Source organism: Paramormyrops kingsleyae, chromosome 15 (assembly GCF_048594095.1).
Source record: "Paramormyrops kingsleyae isolate MSU_618 chromosome 15, PKINGS_0.4, whole genome shotgun sequence".
Lineage (NCBI taxonomy): Eukaryota > Metazoa > Chordata > Actinopteri > Osteoglossiformes > Mormyridae > Paramormyrops > Paramormyrops kingsleyae.
This window is the reverse complement of record NC_132811.1, coordinates 8,949,372-8,973,888: the sequence shown is the minus strand read 5'-3', so window position 1 is coordinate 8,973,888 and position 24,517 is coordinate 8,949,372. Positions and strand designations below refer to the sequence as shown.

The following is a 24,517-nucleotide window of genomic DNA, read 5'->3' as shown; positions in this document are numbered from 1 at the left end:
TTTATTTGGTGTAGGCTCATCTAAAACCTGGTTTGATATTACACAGGCATAATGAGTTTCATATTTACTATTATAAACATTTCTTCCGTCTGTCCATGACATTAATATTTGGCATCATCTTTCCTCCACTGTAAGATACTGTCAGTGATTTAACAGAAATCAGTACTAAACTCAGCACCTCGAGAGAAATTTTGAGGCTGTGTCATGCATATGGAACATATGAGCGTCAGACAGAAATGGCAGAATGAGCTTATGAGAGTCAAGTTCAGTGTAGAAGTACATTCCATCACCTATGAGAGTTTCAGAGCCACTTATATACAGTATACTGTTTCTCTTGAAAAACTTCACTAAACTCCTAGAAGAGTATTAGAAAGATGCCACAGATACAACTGCATCTGTATTGGCAACATATAGGTCTGTGGCATGAGAGCCATGTACCAGGTGGAAAAAGAGAAGTTTAACAAACATAAAACTACATAAATCTTTGTTCAACAATAACCATCATTCTTCGAGTGAGATTAAGAAGCAGATTGCTTTATAGCTACATGATAAATGGCACTCGGCAATGTGTATTTTGAAGCTTGGCTTTTACAGTTTGACAGCTATTGCACTTCTGCAGCTCAACAACCTACTATTATGAGAAAAATGGAAAAAGTTGCCATTACGATACTTGGATCACTTGGAGTGCCGGGTATCCATTTGCTTCCAAATACCCTCCATGTACTCAGAAAAATGCTTGATTGGAACCACAGACTAACGATGACTGAACTTTCCTAGGTTATACCTTTTTCGGTACATTTTAGTTAAGGTCCAGTATCCTAATTTAAGCAAAAAACCCCTAAGCCTGATGGTAGTAAATTATGTTATATACATTTAATCGGGGAGGGACATGCACATGATGGTATGAAGGTCTCAGACGACTTAGAGGCAGGAGTTGAGGTGATGCAAAATTAAAAAATAAAAAAAAAAACTTTCAGCTGACAGATAACTTCTTCCAAGAAGACTAATGCAAATATTATGTTGTCCCCAGATAAGGGTATAATGAGTAGTCTTTAAAGCACAGTCATGTTTAAATTTGATGTTCACGAAGAGCGATGCATAAGTTACTCATGTCAACTACATTGCCCCTGTTATTTTAAGTGTCTTGCCCATACTGTATTTGTCTATATAATTGTTGTTTTTTCTGCCTCTTACTCTAATCTTACTCAAATTGGGAGGCATTCTTGTTATACAGACTGATACATCAATGAGCCAATACCTGGGAATCAGGGGATTTTATCTTACCTGAATTCTAACAGGATTACCTGTATATTGAAAGTATTACTTTAATTGCCTTATAATATGCTTCATAAATGTGTTTCTCTGGATAATTCTGTGCTTCTCCAGGTAATGGTAAGACACTATTTTACAGTTGTATCATTTTTTTACAATTGTAAAAAAGTTTGCAAATCAAGTGGCATCATTTTTCTTTGATATCATACATCGCAATACCCAGCTTCTGTAAGGCATGCCACGGGGAAATTAGAATTGGCATTTGCCATTTTTTTTAGCACATTAAACAGGCATGGTTGACTAATTGGCATTATCGACCAACTGAATTGCTGCCCAGCTGTCTATTACTGAGAAAACAACAGAGTACTTGTAAAGGGTGCCGCTGATTGAAAGCAGCCTGGTAGCACCTCAGTCTTGTCCAAGGAGCATGCTGCCTGCAGGGCCAGGGACCGCTGCCATCACCAAGCTAAATATTTGCATAATAAATGCTGAGCAAAACTAGAGCAGTACTGCACATTTACAAGCAGGTGTTTCCATAGATTACACTCAGCGTACATTTCAAATAATGACTAATAATGCCATATTTAATTGGCAACAGGATATATTGATTTTACTGTGTCCATACTTATTGCACGTTTAAATGTTGACGCAAAACATGTTTAGTTACAAGGGTCACATATTGATAGAATAGTATACGATATATCTGAGCTAAATGACATGTAGCATTTATGGTTCGACACTGATTTGGGATTGCAAAAATCAAGGGTCTCATCTGTTCTGAATGCCTTTTTGACTCTTTTCTTTCCTTGTACAATCTACAGGAATTTCCATCTTGCCCTGATTTCTATGCTCTTTTCTTTCTGAAAACTTGAACTAACATCATCTCAGGTTAAACGTCTCACTTGCCCTCCTTTCCAGATTTCTATCATTCCTTTTTCTTGCCGTCTTTTTTTTGCTGTTGTAAAATCTGCTGTGTGTTAATGTATTTCCTTCTATGTTTGATTTCTTAGGCTACGAGAATGCAGCTAACCCATAAATATGTCTCCCACCGGAGGTGATTATTGCCATTTAATATGGCACAGTTGCAAACAAGGGCATTCTTTGGGTGTGAATAATAAAATAATAATAATAATCATAATCATAATAATAATAACCTAAGGAAAAGAAAATGCATTCACTTTGATTTACCAGGTAAACATAGGAGCTAAACGGGCTGATTGCTAAAAATAGATAACATGACAAATTGTACTGTGTTATACGACCTTATTTGTTTTACTAAACAAATAATACTGTAGCAGCATATAAACTGTTACATTTCTTTGTTTGGGGTGTCACCGTGGTTCAGTAGCTAGCACTCTCATCTCCCCCCTTCGAGGGTCAGGAGTTTGAATGCCAGCTCTGCGTCTGTTATCCCCATCTTATGTGGGTAGTATGACTCCCTCCCATAGTCCAAAGGCATGCAGTTAGGCTAAGAAACTCTCTGAATCAGCCACAGTGTGTTCGCCCTGCAATGGACAGACATCCTGTGTAGGGTACACCCCAGCCTTCTGTGCTGTGCAGTTGACAGATGGTATTATTATTATTATTATTATTATTATTATTATTATTATTATTATTATTATTATCAGAGGTGGAAAGTTCAGGTACAGAAAGTACAAATCCCAACCAAGATTTTGCTTCATCCACCCAGTTGAGCATAAAGAGTCAGATGCACAGAGTACTTAACTGGTTGGTTGAAATCTTGGTCTGGATTTGTGCTTTCTGGACCTGAGCTTTCCAACTCTATTATTATTACTTCACAAGGCAGAAATTTACGCATAAGTGATATGTAAGATCTTCGACAGTTTATGATTTTGTGAATCTTACATTATTTTTCATTCAAGTCAACTACAACACTTTCATAGTGTTATTGTGCGAGAACTGCTCCTGACAGATTCCCTGTGTTGAATGCAAGACTGATTCATCAAAAACATGAATGTTCTCTGTGGTTTGTTACTTGCTATAGTGTAACCTGGAATATTTATAAAGCCTAAGCATGAGACAAATACGTATCATAAAACTGCATACTGCTTTTTATCTTTTTCTGTATGTAGTCGTTTACATTAAGATAAATTTAAAACAAGACCAGAGGATTTTGAAACCGCTGTTAAACAGGAGATTTGGCTGGGCAATGCATTATGTTCGTTTTACCAGAAGAATACTGCAAGATTAATTATTCAGAGAAGTCCTTATTGTTTTCTTTGATCAAAATATATTTCTTTCTTTATAATTAACCCACTGATAATCAAACTGGATGTTGATGGACAATTTTTTTGTGTATTAATAAGCATTTTAATTTTAAAGAATTTGTTTTTCTTATTTTTGGATAGATTTACAAAATTTACAATCAATATTAAAGCTACAGACTGTCTAACATTTTCTGCAGCCTCACATTTGTTCAAAATACTGAACTGAATGATGCAGTGCATGTTAACAATCAAGAAATATAATATGTGTGAACTGCTCCACTTGTAGGTCAGAGCATTATTTTTCTGCTACTAATAACACCCCTCCTGTGACTTAGAAGTCACTTAGACTAATTACCTGCCCTCTCAAAAGGAGGAAAAGATAGATAATGTTCAGTGAAGGACGTAAGGAATTGCATTGCATTGCTACTTTTTTTTTTTCATTGCACATCATGTTATACTGTTGGGCATGCATGCTTAGCGCTAAATAATAAAGGCACAATGCAATAACTCTAAGTCAGCAGCACTGACTCAGTGCATTGCTGTTTCGTAACGGGATTCGATGCTTTATTACCAGACCAGACCTCACCATATTATGGCTAATTTTAGTCTTTGAGTTAGGTGACTTGTGTGCATACAGTTACACTCAGTGACTAGTTTATTATGTACACCTGCTTGCTAACAGCCTGTTCCTTCTTGCAGCGAGTCGTGTGGCTGTGACTGAATGCATACAGCAGGCAGGGTCAAGATGTTCACTTGCTGTGTAGCTAAGCGTTAGAACGACCGGGCTCTTCCATTTTGAACGTTATATGACTTTCGGTGCTATGCACCAAAAGAAACATCCACCCACCTGGGATTTTCACACTACAGAATGGTGTGATGAACAGAGAACGTCCAGCCGAGGTCAGTTCTGTGGCCGAAAACACCTTGTTAATGAGTGAGGTCAGAGGAGAATGGGCAGACTTGTTAAAGCTAACAGGAAGGCCACCAGTGCAAAAATAACAGCTCAGTATAACAGGGATGTGCAGAATGGGCACACAACACTGAAGAACCACAAGACTGGGTCCTTCATGGTACTAGCTAGGCGTACCTAATAAAGTGGCCACTGGGTGTATGTTTTGGTTTATGGCGAAAAATCACAAATTTGACAATTTCCTTTGTATGACATACAACAACAGTATTGAAACAAGCACATTTCCTGTCTGCTTTTCCAGCATGAATACCAGTAATGTGTTTTTATGCTTCATAATAATAATAACAAGGGTCATAAAGGGACAATGTGTTTTTCTTAGGGAAATAAAGGCCTTTTCTTAGGCAAATAACACCCGTTAAATGATTGGATCCATCTTGAACCAGCATAAACCAATGATTATCAAACTGAGATAGCCAAATAGATTACCAATAGATTGACTGTTAGCTCTGCTAACAGTAAAATTTTGCCTTGTTAAAATGACACAGCATTGTCCATTTACACCCTTCCGTCGTTTTTTCTAACTTGTTCATTTCTTCAGGCTTTTCCTGGTATTTCTCATGTTTCTATCTTTCTTTCTTCCAGAATAGGTGTTCTTTATGTCCTTGTCTCATAACCTGTGCTACTGCCTATGTGACCATAGAGTTAATTCATATTGATCTCTTTTTTTCCTTGCACCCTTTTCATTCTCTCTTCCAACGCTTAAAATAGAAGTGGAGCAAAAAGGTAAATAACTGACACAACCCAAACCCTAAGCTCCTTGTTTTTTGTGGCATATGGTTGTAAACCTTCGTATCCCTACTCCAGTGTTCTGATCCCAGCAGGCAATAGAAAAATCTCCTCATTACCGTTAAGGTCAGTAAACTGTAAAGACGGAAGCCGTTTTTATTAAAAAACTGATACTCGCAGCTTAAGGATGTTAGTGGGCCGTAGTGTCCAGGCTGCTTAGTGCTCTCCCTCCAAGCCCCCAGGTGCCTTTTCTGAGAGCCCAATCTCATTTGACTGGCTTCCCAAACCCTCTCCATAGCATGCCATGGTAACAGGGATTCTTAGCCTTTTAAACTTATGACTTCTACAGTATTCTCTCTCTCTCTCTGCCCTCTCCCTCCCTCCCGATTCCACCGCTCACTGTTCTTTCCACCCGTTTTTTTGGTTTTCTTACTCCCCAAACGAAATTAACTTAGAGTTCTTTATTCATTTCGATTTTAATAGATGTGACATTTGCACCACCAGTAACACGAAGTCTCTGAGATCCTAGATAAAAGTGGTGAAACCAAGTGTCACTGGATACTTATTCACAGACACGCTGATTCCTGCTTCCACGTTAGTTTATTGCTTTCATTTACAGGATATATTTTCTTCCTGTCTTGCCCTTCCTATCCCTTTGTTTCAATTTACACTGTTTGTCTACGAAGCAGTGTCTCTGTCTTTTAAACGATGAAAGACTTACTCAATATCATAGTTTGTTCAAGCTATACTTTTAAAATATTTTTTTATTCATTTACCTATTTTGAGTACACACAAAACCAATTTCCCTTTTTGCTTGAAAATGCCCTTTTTATGTTATTTTATTGTTTTTGTTTTTTTAAGTCGTAACCACAAATGTGTGTCTGATCACCACGTTGCCTGGACAACCCATTTACCAAGACAATGTAAAAAGTAGTTTGTGCTCTGTAATCTGTCTTCTTTGTGAGAGGTGTTTTGTCACTTTACATTTGGTCTGTTTGTTTATTACCTGTTTGTTTTGTTTTGTTACTCTTCCCCATTGCTAGTTTTTGTTTGCCCTGGGACCCTTAAAGCAGTCGGCGATGCTTCCTTTCTCTATGAAGCGGAACAGCAGGCGGGTGCATGGTGCAAAGACCCTCTCCAAGCAGGCGACAAAATCTATTTCATGCCCTGGACACCTTACCGCACTGATACTCTCATTGAGTATTCCTCACTCGAGGACTTCCAAAACACGCGTCAGACTATCACATACAAGCTCCCTCACCGCGTGGATGGCACTGGATTTGTAGTGTACGATGGCGCAGTGTTTTTTAACAAGGAAAGGACCCGAAATATTGTCAAGTTTGATCTTAGGACTAGAATTAAAAGTGGAGAGGCCATCATCAATAACGCCAACTACCACGACACCTCACCGTACAAGTGGGGCGGAAAGACGGACATCGACCTGGCTGTGGATGAGAACGGCCTGTGGGTCATTTATGCCACTGAGCAAAACAATGGGATGATTGTGATCAGTCAGTTGAACCCTTATACCCTGCGATTCGAGGCAACCTGGGAGACAGTTTATGACAAGCGGTCTGCCTCCAATGCCTTCATGATTTGTGGAGTGCTGTACGTGGTAAGATCCACGTATGAAGAAAACGAGAGTGAAATCAGCAGAAGTGTGATAGATTACATCTACAACACCAAACAAAACCGTGGGGAATTTGTGGATATTCAGTTTCCAAATCAGTACCAGTACATTGCAGCTGTGGAATACAATCCAAGAGACAACCAGCTTTATGTATGGAATAACTTTTACATATTAAGGTATAATCTGGAGTTTGGACCACCTGATCCTGCTCAAGGTAAGCAATATTTTCTTTTGTTGTTGTTTTCTTACATTATTACAGGGCAATGTGCAGTACAGTTTATTGTTCATATTCCATTGATGTTGTTCAGCGTATAGCAGCTGTTACGGATGACTGATCTTTAATTTATAATCTTAATAGGCATTAGATATTGAACTAAAGCTTTTTTTTTTTTTCTTGAGTATGTGAAGTATCTCAAAGTAAAGCAGCACATATCCTGGCAGTAAACAAAATCATTATGTGAGTTAGGATATCATAAGGGATCACCGGCTGAGGATTTCAGCAGATTTACAGGGCTGCCGGCTCCCACGTTCCCTGCGCTAATGCCTGTGAGCCCATGTTATGAACTCCACTCTGAATGAGAAAAGAGGTTCCATCATCAGCTGAATGCTACCTGTCTGAATACAGGGGCTACAAAAGATCACTCTCACAGGTCCAGTGTATGAACTCCCTTAAACACACCATTAATGTGTGATCGGTGGCATGAAGCATACCCTAAAGAAGAAGAGGCCATCGGTACCAAGAAATTAGATCAGTCAAGAAGGTTATGTAGAGAAGGAAGCTTTTAATTTGACTGTCAAGAACTGAAATTAAATGACCTTAACATGAAACTTAGTATCTTCATATTGGGGGTTTAATATCCACAGCTACAGTAATCCCTACTTTAGGTTCTACATGATGCATCACATGATGTCGCTTCTGATGATCCTGGTGGTCAAGGAGCTTTGCACAAGTTATCACAGTTCAGAGCTGCTCATTTCCTACCTGCAATATTATCAGACCTGAAGCGTCTGCTTGAGTTCAAGTAGTTTAGCCTCAGAGCAAGATAGAACCATAATTCCTTTGTAGCTGAACAAAATAGAGTTGTGCAATGATCTCTGGGGCAAATTAATATTAATATTAATAAAATTCATATGGTAAAAGTAGTTAGAATTGAGGTCAGTGGGAAGATGTGAAATCCAATTGCTTTTTCCTATTAAATGCCAGTTATTAAGATACATTTTTTTGTAGCAAAACTAACCAGGATTCTCAACATTTCTTTTAGTTAATAACATTTTGTATTGTTCAGAGAATGGGAACAAGTAATTTTAATGTCTTAAAATGCCTTAAAATACAGGTTAAAGAAATGTTATCTATATCTGTTTTCCAATAACAGTCTTATCTGAAAACATTTCTGACTTTAAGATGCAATGTGTGGCACAGGATGTCCATTATCAACTATCAAGATAGCAATGTAGTTACATTTTGACCTCTAAATCATTCCATTTTAGACTGAAAACTGGATCTAGTCACTGTTTAAATTGTTTAATATACATTCAATTGCAGTGGATATGTACCACAAAGCACAGGTCACAGGGAAGGGCACACACTCTCACACATTGTAGGCAATGTGGATGAACAGTTTTGGAAAGAAACTCATTCAAACATGGGAAGGCATGCACAATCAATCCCACAACCTTAGATGTTTGAGGCTTAACATGGGGAAGGCATGCACAATCAATCCCACAACCCTAGATGTATGAGTTACCAATTGAGCCACTGTGCCACATTTGATTTTACATGCAATATAATTAATGTATCCAGCTGGGGTTGAGTGATTTTCAAAGGTACAACAAAGGCATTTTAGTGGAACTTGAACAGACAGCTTTCGTGTAACAAGCCTTTGTCATTAACTACCACACCACGTTTGCTGTTATTGATTACTTACACTGGCTTGTAGCTGTTGATTACTTTTTCAATGAGAGCTATTGTCTGCATGGCCTTAATTCCAAGCATAGATGAGGTTTATTTCATGATGAGTTTGTTGATATAGGCATAAACATTTGTGATTCCTGATACAAAATTAGTAAATGTCTGATAGAATGTACAATTTATCAAGCAAAAAAATAATTTTTGACAATAGCATCAATTTTAAACTAACCTTGGGCTGCACCTGTTCTACCGTGTAGTGTTTTAGGTGATTTAGCAAATTAACTTAACACTCTGTAAACATTTTGATTTTTGTGCAAGAATAAAACGTGCAGTTGCACCTTAAATTTGCACCTTTTACTGTTTAACCAATCTACCTCTGAGAGTGGCAATTAGCAACCACCAATGCTAATAAACGTCTGTTTTTAAAATGTTTTAACAGTTCAGCAGCAGTGCAAGTGCAAACATGAGAGACAGGTGCTGGAATGAGTTTGTACGATAAAACTGTCGGTGGTCTAAATTGGAATTGTAAATGACTGTCGTACATGCCCCAAGTTATTTCAGATCAAAGATCAAGGTCTTGTGGAAAATGTTAAAGATAATGCTGTTTGTTTTATGTGAATGCGGGGAGCATCCAAGCACGCACAATGTAAAAAGAATGTACTGATGTGGAAAATCACCATTGTTTTTTTTCCCTACTATCCCTTTCTTTCTTCGCTCTCTGGTGTGTACATGTATCTGGGTTTGTGTCACAGCACATGTCGATAGGAGTCGTCATTGTTCTCAGCAGTCATCGCTGACTGTCCCCATGGATGAGTGCTGGCACACTGGCGGAGATCCCTTTCTGGCGTCTTATCAAAACAGACTTCAGGATACAGGCAGCCTCCACAGGCTCCTGTTTGCTCCCCCGGTTACTGTTTCACACCAGATTCCACAAACTGACCTGTGCTTCCTCTCATCTGTGCGAGTAGTGAAGGAATTAATTACTTCCCCTGGCTTTCTGATTGGAGTAATCTCCCAATGGTCACTCCTTGAAGTTTCATAGACATTGTTCCAGTGCATGTGTATGCAGTTGATGCAGCCTTATTTTTTGTTATTCAGTGTTATAGATATTGATCCAACATCGCTGTCTTACAACACAAATACAATAACTGAAATAATATGCTAATTACGATGAGTTAAGGTGTAATATAGCTATCATAACCCTAAAATTCTGATAAAACTATTTAGCTTAATATAAAAAAAAAATCCTTAATAGCAGTTGGTTGTTGGATCACGAATACTGACATAGAAACACAAGCACAACAACTTAATCCCCTCTTTTTGGTACATTATGCCACAAATGACCTTCCTGGTGTAAGGCAGGGACCATGAGTTGTAGGTTTACATAATAACTTTTATACAAGTATTATTATCTTGTTATTTTATGTGTGTGTGCGTGTGTGTGTGTGCGTGCGTGTGTGTGTGTACTAGCATACTGTATGTGAACAAACACTGTGACTTATTGGCTTTTAAAACATATTGGTTACATTTCATGATGTTCTGAAGGGTTACCGTTTTCATTTATTTATTTATTTATTTGTTTATTTTTAACAATGAATTGGTTCTGAAGCAGATGGCAGATTAATTTGTTTCTCTGCTTGCTTTCTTTGGCTATCCCACAATGACTCCGCTTGGCTCCATTCTGATCCACAGAACAGGGGTTTAATTGTTTACATTGCTATCAGGTTATTTTGTTAGCTATTACTTTTCCATTAATAGGTAATTACCATCTGGGACATGTATTTCAAAAATGATAAAAGGCTCATTTAAAGAATTACTTCAGCTCAGCCAAGGAATGTTCTCTGTCATTGAATTGATTCTCAAGGTTTCTTAAAACTTGGTCACAGCAAACATAGGAATCTGCTGAAGAGTATTTAATACAGATTTTGTTTAAATAAATGATACAGATATTATACAAAGTTAATTTCAATTTGTTCAGATATAGCTGAACCAACAGTTGAAGCAAATAAAATATTACTTCCCTAAACCCCAGTCTAAACCTGTTGTGTACAATGGGCACTCTGTGTTAGTTCTGAATGTGGTTATGAATATGTCTGTTGTAAATGGTGAATGATTTTTTTTTTTTCTCATTCTGTGGCAATGACTTGATGTTCCCCATTTAGACGGAATGTGAGAAGGACATTAATTGGGGCAACATGTTTCTACAGGGTGCTGTGTTTCAAACAAAAAATGAAAATTTCTGATGGATATTGGCCAATGCGTATTTGATGGTGCTTAGAGTCAACTCATCACCTCATGTTCATATAGACGTTCTGTCGTTTGTGAGGGTTGTTGTACATAAGAGTGCATTTCACTGCCTTCAATTCCTCATGGTTTTCAATGTCAGAAAGTAATGAGATTAAATGCTTGTTTCAGACTAACAGTGGAGCAGACTAATAGCAGAGGAAATAGTCCCTATCTGTTGTACTGGGCACATATGCATAATGAAATACTTTGTATTCCTAAGATGCATGCACAAAATTCACTCATGATATGGGACGTGCAAAACCTCCTTAAGGAAAATAGGTGTCCAAACCTAGATTATTTAAATTTAAACTTGGTGGATGACTCGTCACTTCACAGCCTCAATTAACCCACATCAAAAATCATAAAAGCAGTTTTGTCATTTGAATTTGGTTTAAAGTACTTCTGCTGCTAAACTGAAAAGTAGGCTGCAGACATGGATGCCAAGGACCGGAATTGTCAATTTTTCAACAAAGTAATTAAGAAGTTATTGTAGGCTAGTGTAGGTTGTCTTGTATAACTGTTTTTGTCAATGTGGCAATGCATACTCATTCTAAGTAATATTCACTGTAATTCCCATCACAACTGTAAGAGCTAACAGTAATATATTGTCCAATTTCTTAATCACTCTTCTCTCAGCTGAATAATAATATCATATTAGCCTGTCAGTTTCAATAATAAGAATGGTAAAGAATTGCTCTCATCTCAGTGGTCCATGTATACATGTAATATGATTTTTGTTCTCTTGATTACCTGTCACAGAAATTATGGAGAATATAGCTGGAAAAGACCCCATTACTTGATGCATTGTAAAAATGGATTTTGCTTTAAGTAGTTGGTTTAGCCACCTGCAGAGCACAGGGAGTTTAAAGAGAGTCTTGTATATATACTACAGAATCCGGCAGACTGATAAAATGTATCCCTCTTCACTTTGTAGTCCATCAGTGTGAGGGTGTGTTATGAAAAGGTGTCAGGACTCACCGCATTTCTGTTACTAAAGAAAAGTATTTAATGTTAGAAGTGGGAGATTTACAGAACTCCCCCCCCCCCCCCGTCTACAAACAATTTGTTTTCCAGTCAGAAGAGAGTCTGGGAACATTTTCTTACTACATAAGAAAAAATAATAATAATAATATTTCCAGGTCTGACTGAAAACATAACGTTTTTCTTCTCAAATACCATAATATGTGTCCTTTTTTAATGTGTGCCATTTCTGAGACAGAATTATGATTGACACATATATGCTTAGTATAAATAAGTTGTCAAAATAATGACTGCACACTCCAGAATTTGTAATGCATCATAATCTAGAATCAAATAAACACTCTTCAGCCCAAACAGTTTTATTTCTTGGCATTGCCATAGTTGTTTTATACTTGTAATTTATATGTAAACATCAGCTGAAAGCAAGCAAGGAAAAGGCTCAGATGATGAAACAACACATACAGGGCTTGTCTTTCTCTGTTGAGATTTAATCAGGGGTACTTCAACATTTCTGAAATACGGATGGCTGCCAGGCAGGAAGTAATTATTTCCTTATAGGCTACAGCCTTGTTGCCTAGAATAAGATATGGTTTGAGGAAAATGATAAATTTGCACATTGCAGCAGTTTTCCATAGCCTGTTGGTAATTTAGAAAAAAATAGCCAGTGTTATGTAGGATGCTGCTGTCTCTCTCTCTCTCTGTCTCTTTCTCTCTCTGGGTCTCATTCATTGGTGATGAAGAAAGACCTGTATGATCACATGAACAATAATAAACTGTTACTTTGTCATCATTTCCAGTGCAAAGTTTCTCGGAAACGGCCGCCACATTCGAGCCCCTGAAGACCACCACCACTACGACCACAACGACGGCTCCCCAGAAAGGCTTGGAGAACACCACGACAGCGTCTAGCCCGAAAGAAGGAAGCAGGGGACCTAAATCACCACCAGGCGCTCCTGAAACTGTGGCACCAATTGATTCCTTCCCCTTGCCAGAAAGGTTCTGTGAAAGCACAAAGAAAAGGGAGATATTATGGCCTCAGACGCAGAGGGGAATGCTGGTAGAGAGACCCTGCCCCAAGGGAACCAGAGGTACTTCACACATTACTTAGTTCATGGCTTCTACTTCTACTTTTGGTTTTCTAAAGAATTTGCTTCTGCTTCTTTTTTTTTTAAAGAAAATATTTTAATTACTCAATGTTGACACATTAATCCAAGATGAGATATATATATATATATATATATATATATATATATATATATATATATATATATATATATATATATATATATATATATATATTAGCCTGTAGTATTTTTCAGCACTTTATTTGGACATGTCTGCCTTGAATCAAAGTATATTACTGACAGAGCAAGCATTGTAAAAAAAAGATTGTTATGATGATGCCAATTATAACCAGCATTCAAATGAATTAAATTTGTTTGAATGAATAAAAACATGCAAATCAACCTTATATTATCATGGTAATCAGTATGTGCTTGTTTTTTTATTTGTTCGTTCATTCATTTATACAGGTACGGCTTCTTATTTGTGTGTTCTTGCCACGGGGGCTTGGCACCCAAAGGGACCTGATCTCAGTAACTGCACATCCCACTGGGTGAACCAAGTGGCACAAAAGGTTTGTGTGAACTACCCCTTACTCCCAGCCAATTTTCCAGTGAGTGTGTGTGTGTGTGCGCGCGCGAGCGGGTATACCTATCCTTATGGGGACACAATGTCCCCATAACGTGATAAATATCTATTTTTTTTTCCCTTATGGGGACCGGTTTCCTGGTCCCCATAAGGGAAAACTCTACTTTATAAAAATCAGTGACTGCTATGAAAAAACTAAAAATGCAAACACTCTTGTATTGTGTTTGGTTAGTTATGGTTATGGTTAGAGCTGGGTGGGGGTTAAGGTTGTCATAGTTAGCGTTAGCATTTTTCCCATAGAAGTGAATGAGTAGGCACTATAAGGATAGCTATACCAGACATGTGCGTGTGTATGTGTGTGTGTGTGTGCGTGTGTGTGTGTGGACTGATCTCTATTTTTTCATGAATTCATTAATTCAGGCCCTTTATTGGCCATCTGTTGGAATGAACATTCTTCAGTCTTAAAGTAGTCTCGTCCTGACTGAGCTCAATGTGCGGTCGTATACTTACGCTTAGTCATATCCGTATATCGCTCCAGATCAGAAGTGGGGAAAACGCAGCAAACCTCGCCAATGAGCTGGCCAAACACACCAAGGGGCCCATCTTCGCTGGCGACGTGAGCTCATCTGTGAGACTGATGGAGCAGCTGGTGGACATCTTGGATGCCCAGCTCCAGGAGCTGAGGCCCAGCGAGAAGGACTCTGCAGGCCGGAGTTTCAACAAGGTCTTTTTCTTCTTCATTACCCAAAGCCACTCTGTCTTTCACATTTTTTGTATAGCTAGGCGGCGTCTTGACTTTTTATAGGTTTAGTAGAGCTTTCATGCTGCTCCAGGGAAAGTCTTTAAGTGAAGAACCAACTTTTACAGTTCATTTATAGAAAGAATAGTTTTTGCTTTTATATACTATTTCTTTTTCCCAGGTTGCATAAAGATTATATAGAGCACTTTTTTACCAGAAAAAATACAATAAAAGGCCTTCTAATTAAATATAACTTTAGCTCTGAATTCATGGTGTGACTTGTAGTTTTACACTAGCATAATCTGTATTGTGCATCAGGTCATTGTGTGTTCAATGAAATTTGGATCCAGCATACTGTCAATGTAAAGACTAGCCCAAACCCTAAAACAGTGACTGGAAATTAAACATCCATTTTTAAAATAAAGCCTTTAAAATAGATCAGTAAGTATATAATAATTTACCTTAATCTTTAAACCTGTAAATAAACATAGGTTTACAGCGATAATGCAACTAAAGAAATATCCTAGAAATATATTTTGCTATGCACTGTGTGAAAAGCATAACAATTGTCACATATTTAGAAACATGGATAATATGTGATATGTGTAACAATAACAACATCTTGATTATATCAAAATTAAAATCTGGAATAAAATTTTTTGCGTGCCTTTCTATAAATGGAAGCATGCGTAATTCATAGGACGCAACAGACCTCAAGATGAGGCAGGTTTCAGTATCAGGTAAAGCGTGTTGTTAATCATATGCTTCTGTGTTTGATCTCTTATTTTTTTAATGAAAAAGCTTCAAAAACGAGAAAGGACTTGCAGGGCATACATGAAGGTATGGTATAGTTCTGTCGCTGTATCAACCCGCTTTTCCGATCCCCCCCGCCTGACCCTGCTCAGCAGCATGTTCTCTTTGTATTGCCCCTACCCTCACTTTGTGCTTCATGCATTTTTATGAATAATTCCTCTCCGACGGCAGTAATTGTGCCCATCCTGGCAGTCAGAGTGACTTGGCAATCACTTCCAGCTGCAAACATTTTTATAAGAAAATCTTCGCAAAATATTGCCACACTTGTATGATTTTTTTTTTTATCCCCCGCCGTTAAAGGACATTGTACTGTATTTAATTTGTTTTTTTTTTGTCCTCTTGTGTACCCTGTTATCCTTTAAAAAATCTATTAGTTCATATGACATAATGTGTATTTCTGAGTGTCTTCTGAACCCTGTATTGTTTAACATTATGGTTTGCAAGCCTTTGCATCAGATACAGAAGGAATTTCTAATGGGATGATTATAGGGAAAGGGAGCCTCCCGTTGATGATGCTCAGAAATTATTTAAGGGACCTAGAGCTCAAAGGGTTGAAGCACTTTCTGGCTGATATCCTATGATTTTTTGCAACCTTAATCACTATTATCCATCCTTCCATTCATCCATCTTCCTGCCACTTATGCCGGCAAGGCTTATGGAATAGTCACTTTTTATAGATTGGTATATATAGGGGCGGTGAATTTTTTTTCACAAGTTTTATATTTTATTAATTGGCACGTTTGTATTGCATTTCCATTAGTAGGCTAAGTTAAGTTCATATGCTTGGTATGTTTTTTTTTCTTTTTTTTGCTTCATGCCCTGTTAAAACGTGCATGTTCCATTCCACGTCCTGAACCCCTTACAATCTAAGAACAGTCATTTAACGGAATGCAGATTTTCATTCGTTTCATAAATTAGAAACAAAGTTGTGCATTTCTCGGTGACTAATAAGGCTGTTTCCCTGATATCTCCGACTCTTTTTTCTAAGCATTTGGCTATTTTTAACTGGATGAAGACAATGAAACGTCTTCAACTGCAAGGTCAAGAAAGGTTAAATTCAAATAGTGAGCAGATGTGAAAATAGATTAAGTGAATTAATCCCTGGTTTATTTTTTGCTTTTCTTTTCTGTTTGTTTTTGATCAGTAATGTATTTTTGGTCCATTTGTACTTTAAATTCAGATGTTTTCCATGCTATGTAGGCTTTGCACAGTTGATAGATAAGGTAATATTTGTCTGCCTAATGACACATTATGACCACAGTGATGGAACTTGTGTGAAAGTGCAGAATCAGCAGTAGCTGACATATTTGATGCGAGGCTACATTATCTCTGCATTAGCGGAAGAGCCATATACCCATTGATTGTCTGATTAGCTTCATTGATTTATTTTTTAAAGTGATTTCAACATTGTATCATCAAATTGCTATATTTACTGGTGCTAAGATAAGAAGCCAAACAAGTCTAATGACAAATATATGCAGATTCTCTCTTCCACCAAATATTTATTTTAACTGTACAGGAAACATTAGAAAGTGATATACATGCAGATTTAATTTTGTAATAATGATATGTAAAAACTCTAGGTGTCAACACATTAAATGCAATTTAGCTTTCAACTTCAACTGTATTAGTTTAATCTGAAAAGTTATAAATTAAGGGAAAAGTATGAAATCCCCATGTCTGGACATAATCGACCCCTCCCCCAGATTTACAAAGCTAGGCATCAGTATGTGTCTGTCCTTTCATTTTGATTTGTCCTGAGTTTCCTTTCACACCACTGGTTCGGATGCTGCTGGTCTTCCACTGCAGATATTCTGTCACTGGTTATGTTGACTAAAGTGCTGACCAGGCTCCTGCTTTGGTGGCCACAGGCAATTGTGGATACAGTTGACAACCTGCTGAGACCCGAAGCACTGAAATCCTGGCAGGATATGAACTCTACGGAGCAGACGCATGCTGCAACCATGTTACTCGATACTCTGGAGGAGGGAGCCTTCGTCCTGGCTGACAATCTCATGGAACCGGCCATAGTGAAAGTACCTGCAGAAAACATAAGTAAGTGACTCGCTCTCAGTAAACTGACTGCAAGCTTGTCTGGGAATTATTGTCTGTCATTTTACTGTAGCTACTTTTTTGAACATTCATTTTATTGTTTATCAACTGTTACAGTATAGCGAGACTGAAAAATTAATTACATTATAATTAATAGTAAAAATTACTTCATAAACCTTCCGTTGTTCAGCTACTGATTCCTTGGGGGGGGGTGCAGGGGGACGGACGGGGGGGGGGACGGACATGGGTCACTTAGGCCGTTATGTTTGGGAAGCAGCAGTATCCGTGATAGATATCATCAGAAGGGAAGGATGCCAGTTTTGAGTTAGATGGTGGTGAATTTGCTGATAAATGGTTACCTTTTGACCCAGGTAATTTCACGCATCAGAAAAGAGTTGAGTTTAGCCATGAAAAGGGCATTCAGAGGAGTCAGTTCTTGAAAGAGCTGTTACATATGGGGCTATCAACCATCAGTCCTGTGGGGGCAAGAATGATTATATATTTTATACAATTTATTTATGATATATTATACAGTAAATATACACTAAATGTTATATATTGTATGCAATGTATGTGTGTATATGTGTATATATATAATTTGTGTGCATGTGTGTGCGCACACGTGTGTGTTAAACTTGCCAGTATTTAAAAATACATTTGCACAACACAAACAGATCACCACCCTGACATGTGTTTTATCAGTTACATGTTACCTGATGATGCTTCATCTCATTTTGGTTACTCAGAATGATGTACATAACATCACACTAAGATTTCGAAATGGAAACCCCTTCACTTTTAAGATTTAAACATGAAAACATCCACAAAAGAATATTTATTCTTTTATTCCCCCAAGTATTTAGGTCTAATATTATGTCATTTACAGTTTTTCAGAAATGCTAATGACTGAACTTTCAATAATGCCCAATGCTGTCCTCTTCTTCTTCTTCTTCATGAATTATCGGTTCATGCAAAATCCAGTCCTGGATGTTTACGTGCTCAGTACGGATGGTCAGGTGCAGGATTTCAGATTCCCACAGAGCAGTAAGGGTGGTGTCTCTGTCCAGCTGTCCTCCAACACAGTCAAGCTCAACAGCCGAAATGGTAAGTAGGAGTGGGACTGAATGCGCAGGTATGCATGCTGCGGTTTATTTGGGGGCCTTTCTCTCAGCGTTCATGTGAGCTTTGGTTTATTTTTGTGTTCTTTTTAATGGGGGGGAGGGGATGTGGCAGACAATTCTGTCATTGGCACTTTCTCGATCTGACAGTACACTGTGATTACTTGTCAACACTGTTAAAGAATTTACTCTAAGCATTTGAATGATATACTAAAAGTTAAGATAGACTGTGGTTAAATTGCGGCTCAAAACTTATTTTGCCTTTTGTCTCCTACTCCATTGTTGAATATAAATGTTTTTATTTAATGCAATGGAACGTTTTCGGTCTTGTTGTCAGAGTTGTCCTTGAAAATAAGTGTTATTTTCACTATGTTTTTCTCACCGCTTTTTGCTTATGCGTGTTGTTGTTTTTTTTTTTTTTCCTTGTCTTTAGGTGTTGCAAAGTTGGTGTTTGTTCTTTACAAAAACCTGGGGCAGTTTCTCAGCACAGAAAATGCCACGATTAAATTTGGCAATGAGGCTAGCAGACAAAACCATTCTGTTGCTGTGAACTCACATATTATTTCAGCCTCGATCAACAAAGAGTCCAGTCGTGTGTTTATTACGGACCCTGTGATTTTTACCCTGGAGCACATTGATGTGAGTCCTCCTGATGAATTAATGGAAAGGTCATAAAACCAGTGAGAAAGAACAGCTAGGCAGACAGAATCCCTCCATTTGAATTGTAAATGCTTGGCTGGGTCACGGAAGAGTTTATTTAAGTCATTGAACATAAAATTAAATAAGTCTGCACCAATGGTTATTAGAACTTAAGTGAATTCTTAATGAAAACTGATTGTTTAATCAACATTAGAATGTAAATGATGCCATTTTCTTTAATTGTGGGAAATTAACTCGTAGATTAGCTATACAATGCATGTGACAATTTGTGGACCAATTACCCTCTGTCTTTTTAAAGTTCTGAAAAGGGATCTCAGGCAGTCTCAGCTGATTCTCTTCTCTGTGTGGGAAATTGTGCAGACCTATTGATAAACCATTATGAAGTTTTTAAGGAGGCTGGTAATTAGCAACGCCAATGGCAGTCAGCTGTATAAAAAAACAAAAACAAGCTCACTGACTGTAACAGTATGTGTTTGTATTGCATTTAATAGACATCTTTACACACTTATACCTTCATTTCAACTGTTTTCAGACGGAGAACTATTTTAACTCAAACTGTTCCTTCTGGAACTATTCGGAGAGAAGCATGATGGGATACTGGTCCACTCAGGGCTGCAAACTCGTTAATGCAAATAAGACGCACACAACATGTTCCTGCAGTCATCTCACCAACTTTGCCATACTTATGGCACATCGTGAAATTGCGGTGAGTTGAATATTCTATCTCCGCTGCTCTGATTTATTGAGAGAGTAAGGTGAATTTAGTATTGCTCCTTCATTATAGCTTTTTTTGATGAATGTATGAGTCAGTCATAATATCAGATAATGACACAAAATAACTGTTCCCATCCATGTCCACTGGACACCTGCGTTTTATGGAAAAGAGGGAAATATTCATTTGTGCTGTGCTTTGTTTTTCAGGGCAAAGACGCAGTCCATGAGCTGCTCTTGACAGTTATCACCCGGGTGGGGATAATCATCTCTCTGGTTTGCTTGGCCATCAGCATCTTCACTTTCTGCTTTTTCCGGGGCTTGCAGAGTGACCGCAATACCATCCACAAAAACCTGTGTGTCAATCTCTTCGTCGCCGAGTTAATTTTTCTAATTAGCATCGATATGACGGAACCGAGGGTAAGCACTAAGATTTTAGTATTGATTTTGTGATCCATTTCCTCGTTTCCTCACCAAAAATAAAAGCTCTCTACCTCACACTGATGAATTTAAACATGACTCTGCCTCTCAGGCTTCCGTGCTATTTCCCAGAAACAGCATGGCTCAGTCAGCACCACGGATACAGATGAAAGAACCCAGGGCAGGGCTCTGCACTCTCTGTCACCCACGGTTATAGCCAGGTTGTGAACTTATAGAAATGCAAGATGTAACTGAAAGATGTTCACCTTCACATCATTAAAAAAAATACTTTACAGCAATTTAAAGTCCTTTTCTTCCCTTTTATTAATGTGTTTGGTTTTTAACATTCTGTGAATTAACGTTTTCTTTTTTTCCTTTCCTTCTTTGAAAATGTGGTCTATTTGGTTGCGTACGTGCCAAAATAATGAAACTGGGTGACATTTAAACCCTACAGGGTACACAAATAATATATATGCACCAAAAGTTCAAATCTGTATGTTGAACAATAGGAAGGAAGTCATGAAAAGAAAATATTTTGTCCAGTATTGTTCAAAAGTGAAATTCAGAATATTTGCTAATTAAGAAGCATAGTCTAATGCATGGATCCTGCTAATTATTTTTGTGTATACAAATATTTATTAATGAAAGCAATATTCGTCCTATTTCTCATTATATTCAATTGCACGCATACAAATTGTATATGAGTCTGGGGCAATACAGTTATTTGGCTGATAACATTGTAGCCTCACATCTCCAGGGAGGTAGATCTGACTCCTGCGTCAGTGTGCATGTTCCCCGTTTTTATGTCTGCGTATGCGTCTGTGTCCTGCGAAGCTCTGATATCCCTTCCAGGGTGTCATGCCCTTTGTTTGGGATAGGCTCCAGTCTCGCCACAATCAGGCATTTGGGAATGTTACAAGATGAAAACAGTTATGGAACTTGATGTTTATGGAGATGTTCTTTTTTCCTGTTTTATCGCAGATCGGATGCTCCATTATAGCTGGGATTCTGCATTTTTTCTTCCTCGCTGCATTTTGCTGGATGTGTCTGGAGGGCGTGCAGCTTTACCTCATGCTGGTGGAGGTTTTTGAAAGTGAATATTCCCGTAAGAAGTACTATTACGTTTCTGGCTACCTTGTCCCAGCCATAGTGGTGGGCGTGTCTGCAGCTATCGACTACAGGAGTTATGGAACAAAAAAAGCGTAAGTTAAAGAGTGGTTCACTGGATTTTTTTTTTTCCATGCAGAACAGTTAGAAAATGTTACATTGAACTAATTTCTTTAACAGCCCTTGATATGGGTGTACCACTGTTGCATTTCCTTCTGCATGAAAATATTACCGTTATCCCATGTGTGTGTGTAAAATGTACATAAAATTTCCTGTGTTTGATTGCAGGTGCTGGTTAAGGGTTGACAACCACTTTATATGGAGCTTCATAGGTCCGGTGACATTTATCATTACGGTAATATTTTATGCTTTCACCATTATTTGTTTGATGATGTCACTCACTCTGCTTCTCAATAGTTGCCTGAAGTAATAAGCAAAGTTTAATTAGAACTTGCACTTCTGTACACAGTTCGTGTGACAAGTAATTCCTGAGACAAATATTAGCAATTATCGGCTTGTATAGCCCGTCTTGTAAAGTTAGGTTAATAGGATAATTTTTTCCTGAATTATTTATTTATCAGTTTTTTTTAAACCATTATACATTATGCAGTATTCTTGTTTTTTTTAAATATTTTTTTAGTTGGGAATAAATAATTAATTCCTTAATAAATGTTATTCTTATTGTCATGGCTTATTGTCAATGCTACTAATTCATTTAGTTATTGTACATATATCCGTATGTGCTTATTTAATTCTAAGACAACGGACATGAATATGTTTTTGTGTTCCTTTAATTGTGGATTAAACATGCAGCATCTACATGATAATTTTTCCACTAACAATATACTGTATGATGTTGTTTTGCAGTTATCAAAGTACCCCATATTTAACTGTGAATTCCATCTGAGTTTAATAACTGAAAATATTTATTTTGAAGTCTAACATGATTGCATATTATATTGACATACTATGTGTGTCATGCCATGATATTTACTGGTCATGACATCATTACCATGTAATCGGTGAGGCACATTGCTAAGAGACCTGGGGGAGTAGTGGTCCGTGCTTAAAAAAAATGAAAGAGCCGGTAGCAATTTTTTGACGGACCGTTGGAGATGTCTGCTTACCATCTATTGCCTTGACCTTTAAACTTTCACACTAGCAGTTGATTAATGGTTCAGAAAATATTTTGTGTATTATCTTATTTGTGTCTTTCTCCATGAATGCAGTCAATATTGCATAAGTACCGTCTCGCCATGTAAACTCGCTTGACTGGCAGTATTTTATGATATAGACCTTCCGTTCTCCTCTTATGGCAAACAGCTATTGAAAACTGCGATATTTTACACACCTTTCATTGCGGGCTACGTTTCTCATTTTCTTTTAAAATGAGTATTAAAACTACATTAGGCCCCGAAGATAATAAGAATCTCTTTTCTAGTTAACGGTGACATAAAACACAAGGCCATATTGAGTGATAATGATCACAGAGTTAGAGATTCTGGGACTGATTTTTAGGTTGACTGATGACAAAAGATAAGTATGAATTTTTGCGAGGTGTGGACTTCTTGAACTTGACTGATGTTATGAGCAACTCTGGCCTATGCCTTCAGAAAACAGTGCAGCCAGCTGTGTAACATTCTGATAGACCTTGCAGTGCTTGTCGTTCATCTCAGAATAGCGTAAGCATTTCAAAACCAAACTTCTTTAAGCTTGTTTGAAAGCATTAGTTGCTCTGCCTCTGGCACAGGGGCTGTTAGCTCAATGAAAAAGGAACATGAGCGTAATGACTAGCAAGGCACCATTAACAAGCCTGAAATGCTTTAACACAACCTCAGATCGTGAAATGTCATGAGCTCTTCTCCTCATCCGGACAGTTCCATCTGCACCTTTAATATTTCATCCGGTTCATTTGAAGTTCAGCGTGCACGTGCGCTCACTCGAAAAGCTTTCTCCTCTGTCCCCGGGTAAGGGGGACTTCTGCATGGCTAACAGCGAGGTTTCTGATAGGCGAGGCGAACTCTGAGGCACTTCTGCCGGGGTAACGGAAGCCCCAAGGGGGGCAAAAACACGGAGTGGGGGAAAAACGTGCCATGCCGGCAGCTCACTTTAGAGCCCTGTTTTTTCATTCTTCTGTCCCATCAGATCCGTGTCACTGTTGCAAGCTGTTTGAAATGCATTTTGGCTGGCTTGACTTGAGCAAGGCAGTGATGGGTTTTAAGACAAAATGGGACGACGTTGTATACTATGATCTAAAGAGCCCTATGCTATTTTTCCCCTTCCATACCCGCAACATTGTGTGGCTCCACTGGTTGGTGACTGGAAAGCGGGTATTGATTAATACGCTGTCTGGACGTCAGGATGAAGACCACAGATATGATGGGATGATAAGGCCAGGAGTCTAGTCATGAGAAAAGACACAAGCTCTGGATATTTAGTTTCTTCTTGTGAGTGTTTGTTGATCTCAGCTGGTTGCCACGAAAGACAAGATAGTAATACTTGCTGAAAGTTTAGCTCTTGATTGGGAAGGAAATTGCAGCATTATTACACTCGTGCTTTTTTGTTAAGAATTTGCTTGTGTGTGCTGGAAAGAGGCCATATTACATGTAGCTGTCAATGTCTAAGTCCGTATTGACCTATAATGTCTAAGTAGTCTGGATTTGTAACAAAAGCTTATGTACAGTGTATTCCAAATTTTAATAGAAAAACAGAAAAAGTATCAAATGTTTCATAAGTACAATAACATTAAAGATGTTATATAGTGAACTGCTACGCATTTCTTTTTTTTTAGTAAAGCAAGGCATGATTATAAGCTTACAATGATTTCAAAATTACAATTTTTGGTGTACAGTTGTACCAAAATTAACTTATTTTATGCATATTAGCTGCTGTTGGTGAAAGACATTGAACTTTATTTCAAATTTAAAATTTCCCACACAGACTATAGTGTATGTGTCACTTATTCTTTTGCAGTTTTGTAACTGTGTCTCAGAAAATGGCAAAAACTAGAATTGTTGGGCTTGCAACTGTCATGGTTATGGCTAGCCCAATGAGCCTTTAAATCATTACATCGATTTTAGGGGGTAAAAAAATTGAAATCTGATGTTTTGTTACATAGTCTTTATCTGATATCGATGACTCAATTTATTAAATAAAATTTTATTTAATGTAATTTAAGATTTTATGTGATATTAAAACAAGGCAACCAAACGAATGCAAATCAATTATGTGTCTGTAAGGAAGTG

General features: G+C 37.8%; 1 protein-coding gene across 24 annotated transcripts in view; it reads left to right on the top strand.

The window, feature by feature from the left end:
• Positions 1 to 24,517, top strand: part of adgrl2a (adhesion G protein-coupled receptor L2a) — an 88,681-nt gene that overhangs the window by 49,234 nt on the left and 14,930 nt on the right. For 11 of the 24 annotated variants that reach the window (XM_072699619.1, XM_072699616.1, XM_072699623.1 and 8 more), the window contains exons 5-17: positions 5,179 to 5,193; positions 6,240 to 7,040; positions 12,800 to 13,090; positions 13,535 to 13,638; positions 14,191 to 14,376; positions 15,193 to 15,231; positions 17,076 to 17,259; positions 18,238 to 18,360; positions 18,808 to 19,013; positions 19,567 to 19,740; positions 19,956 to 20,165; positions 21,147 to 21,367; positions 21,561 to 21,627. In XM_072699619.1, coding sequence (XP_072555720.1) covers positions 5,179 to 5,193; positions 6,240 to 7,040; positions 12,800 to 13,090; positions 13,535 to 13,638; positions 14,191 to 14,376; positions 15,193 to 15,231; positions 17,076 to 17,259; positions 18,238 to 18,360; positions 18,808 to 19,013; positions 19,567 to 19,740; positions 19,956 to 20,165; positions 21,147 to 21,367; positions 21,561 to 21,627 — 2,621 coding nt within the window. The remainder of the gene's footprint in view (positions 1 to 5,178; positions 5,194 to 6,239; positions 7,041 to 12,799; positions 13,091 to 13,534; positions 13,639 to 14,190; positions 14,377 to 15,192; positions 15,232 to 17,075; positions 17,260 to 18,237; positions 18,361 to 18,807; positions 19,014 to 19,566; positions 19,741 to 19,955; positions 20,166 to 21,146; positions 21,368 to 21,560; positions 21,628 to 24,517) is intronic. The other 13 variants (XM_072699620.1, XM_072699617.1, XM_072699613.1 and 10 more) reach the window with 3 other exon arrangements.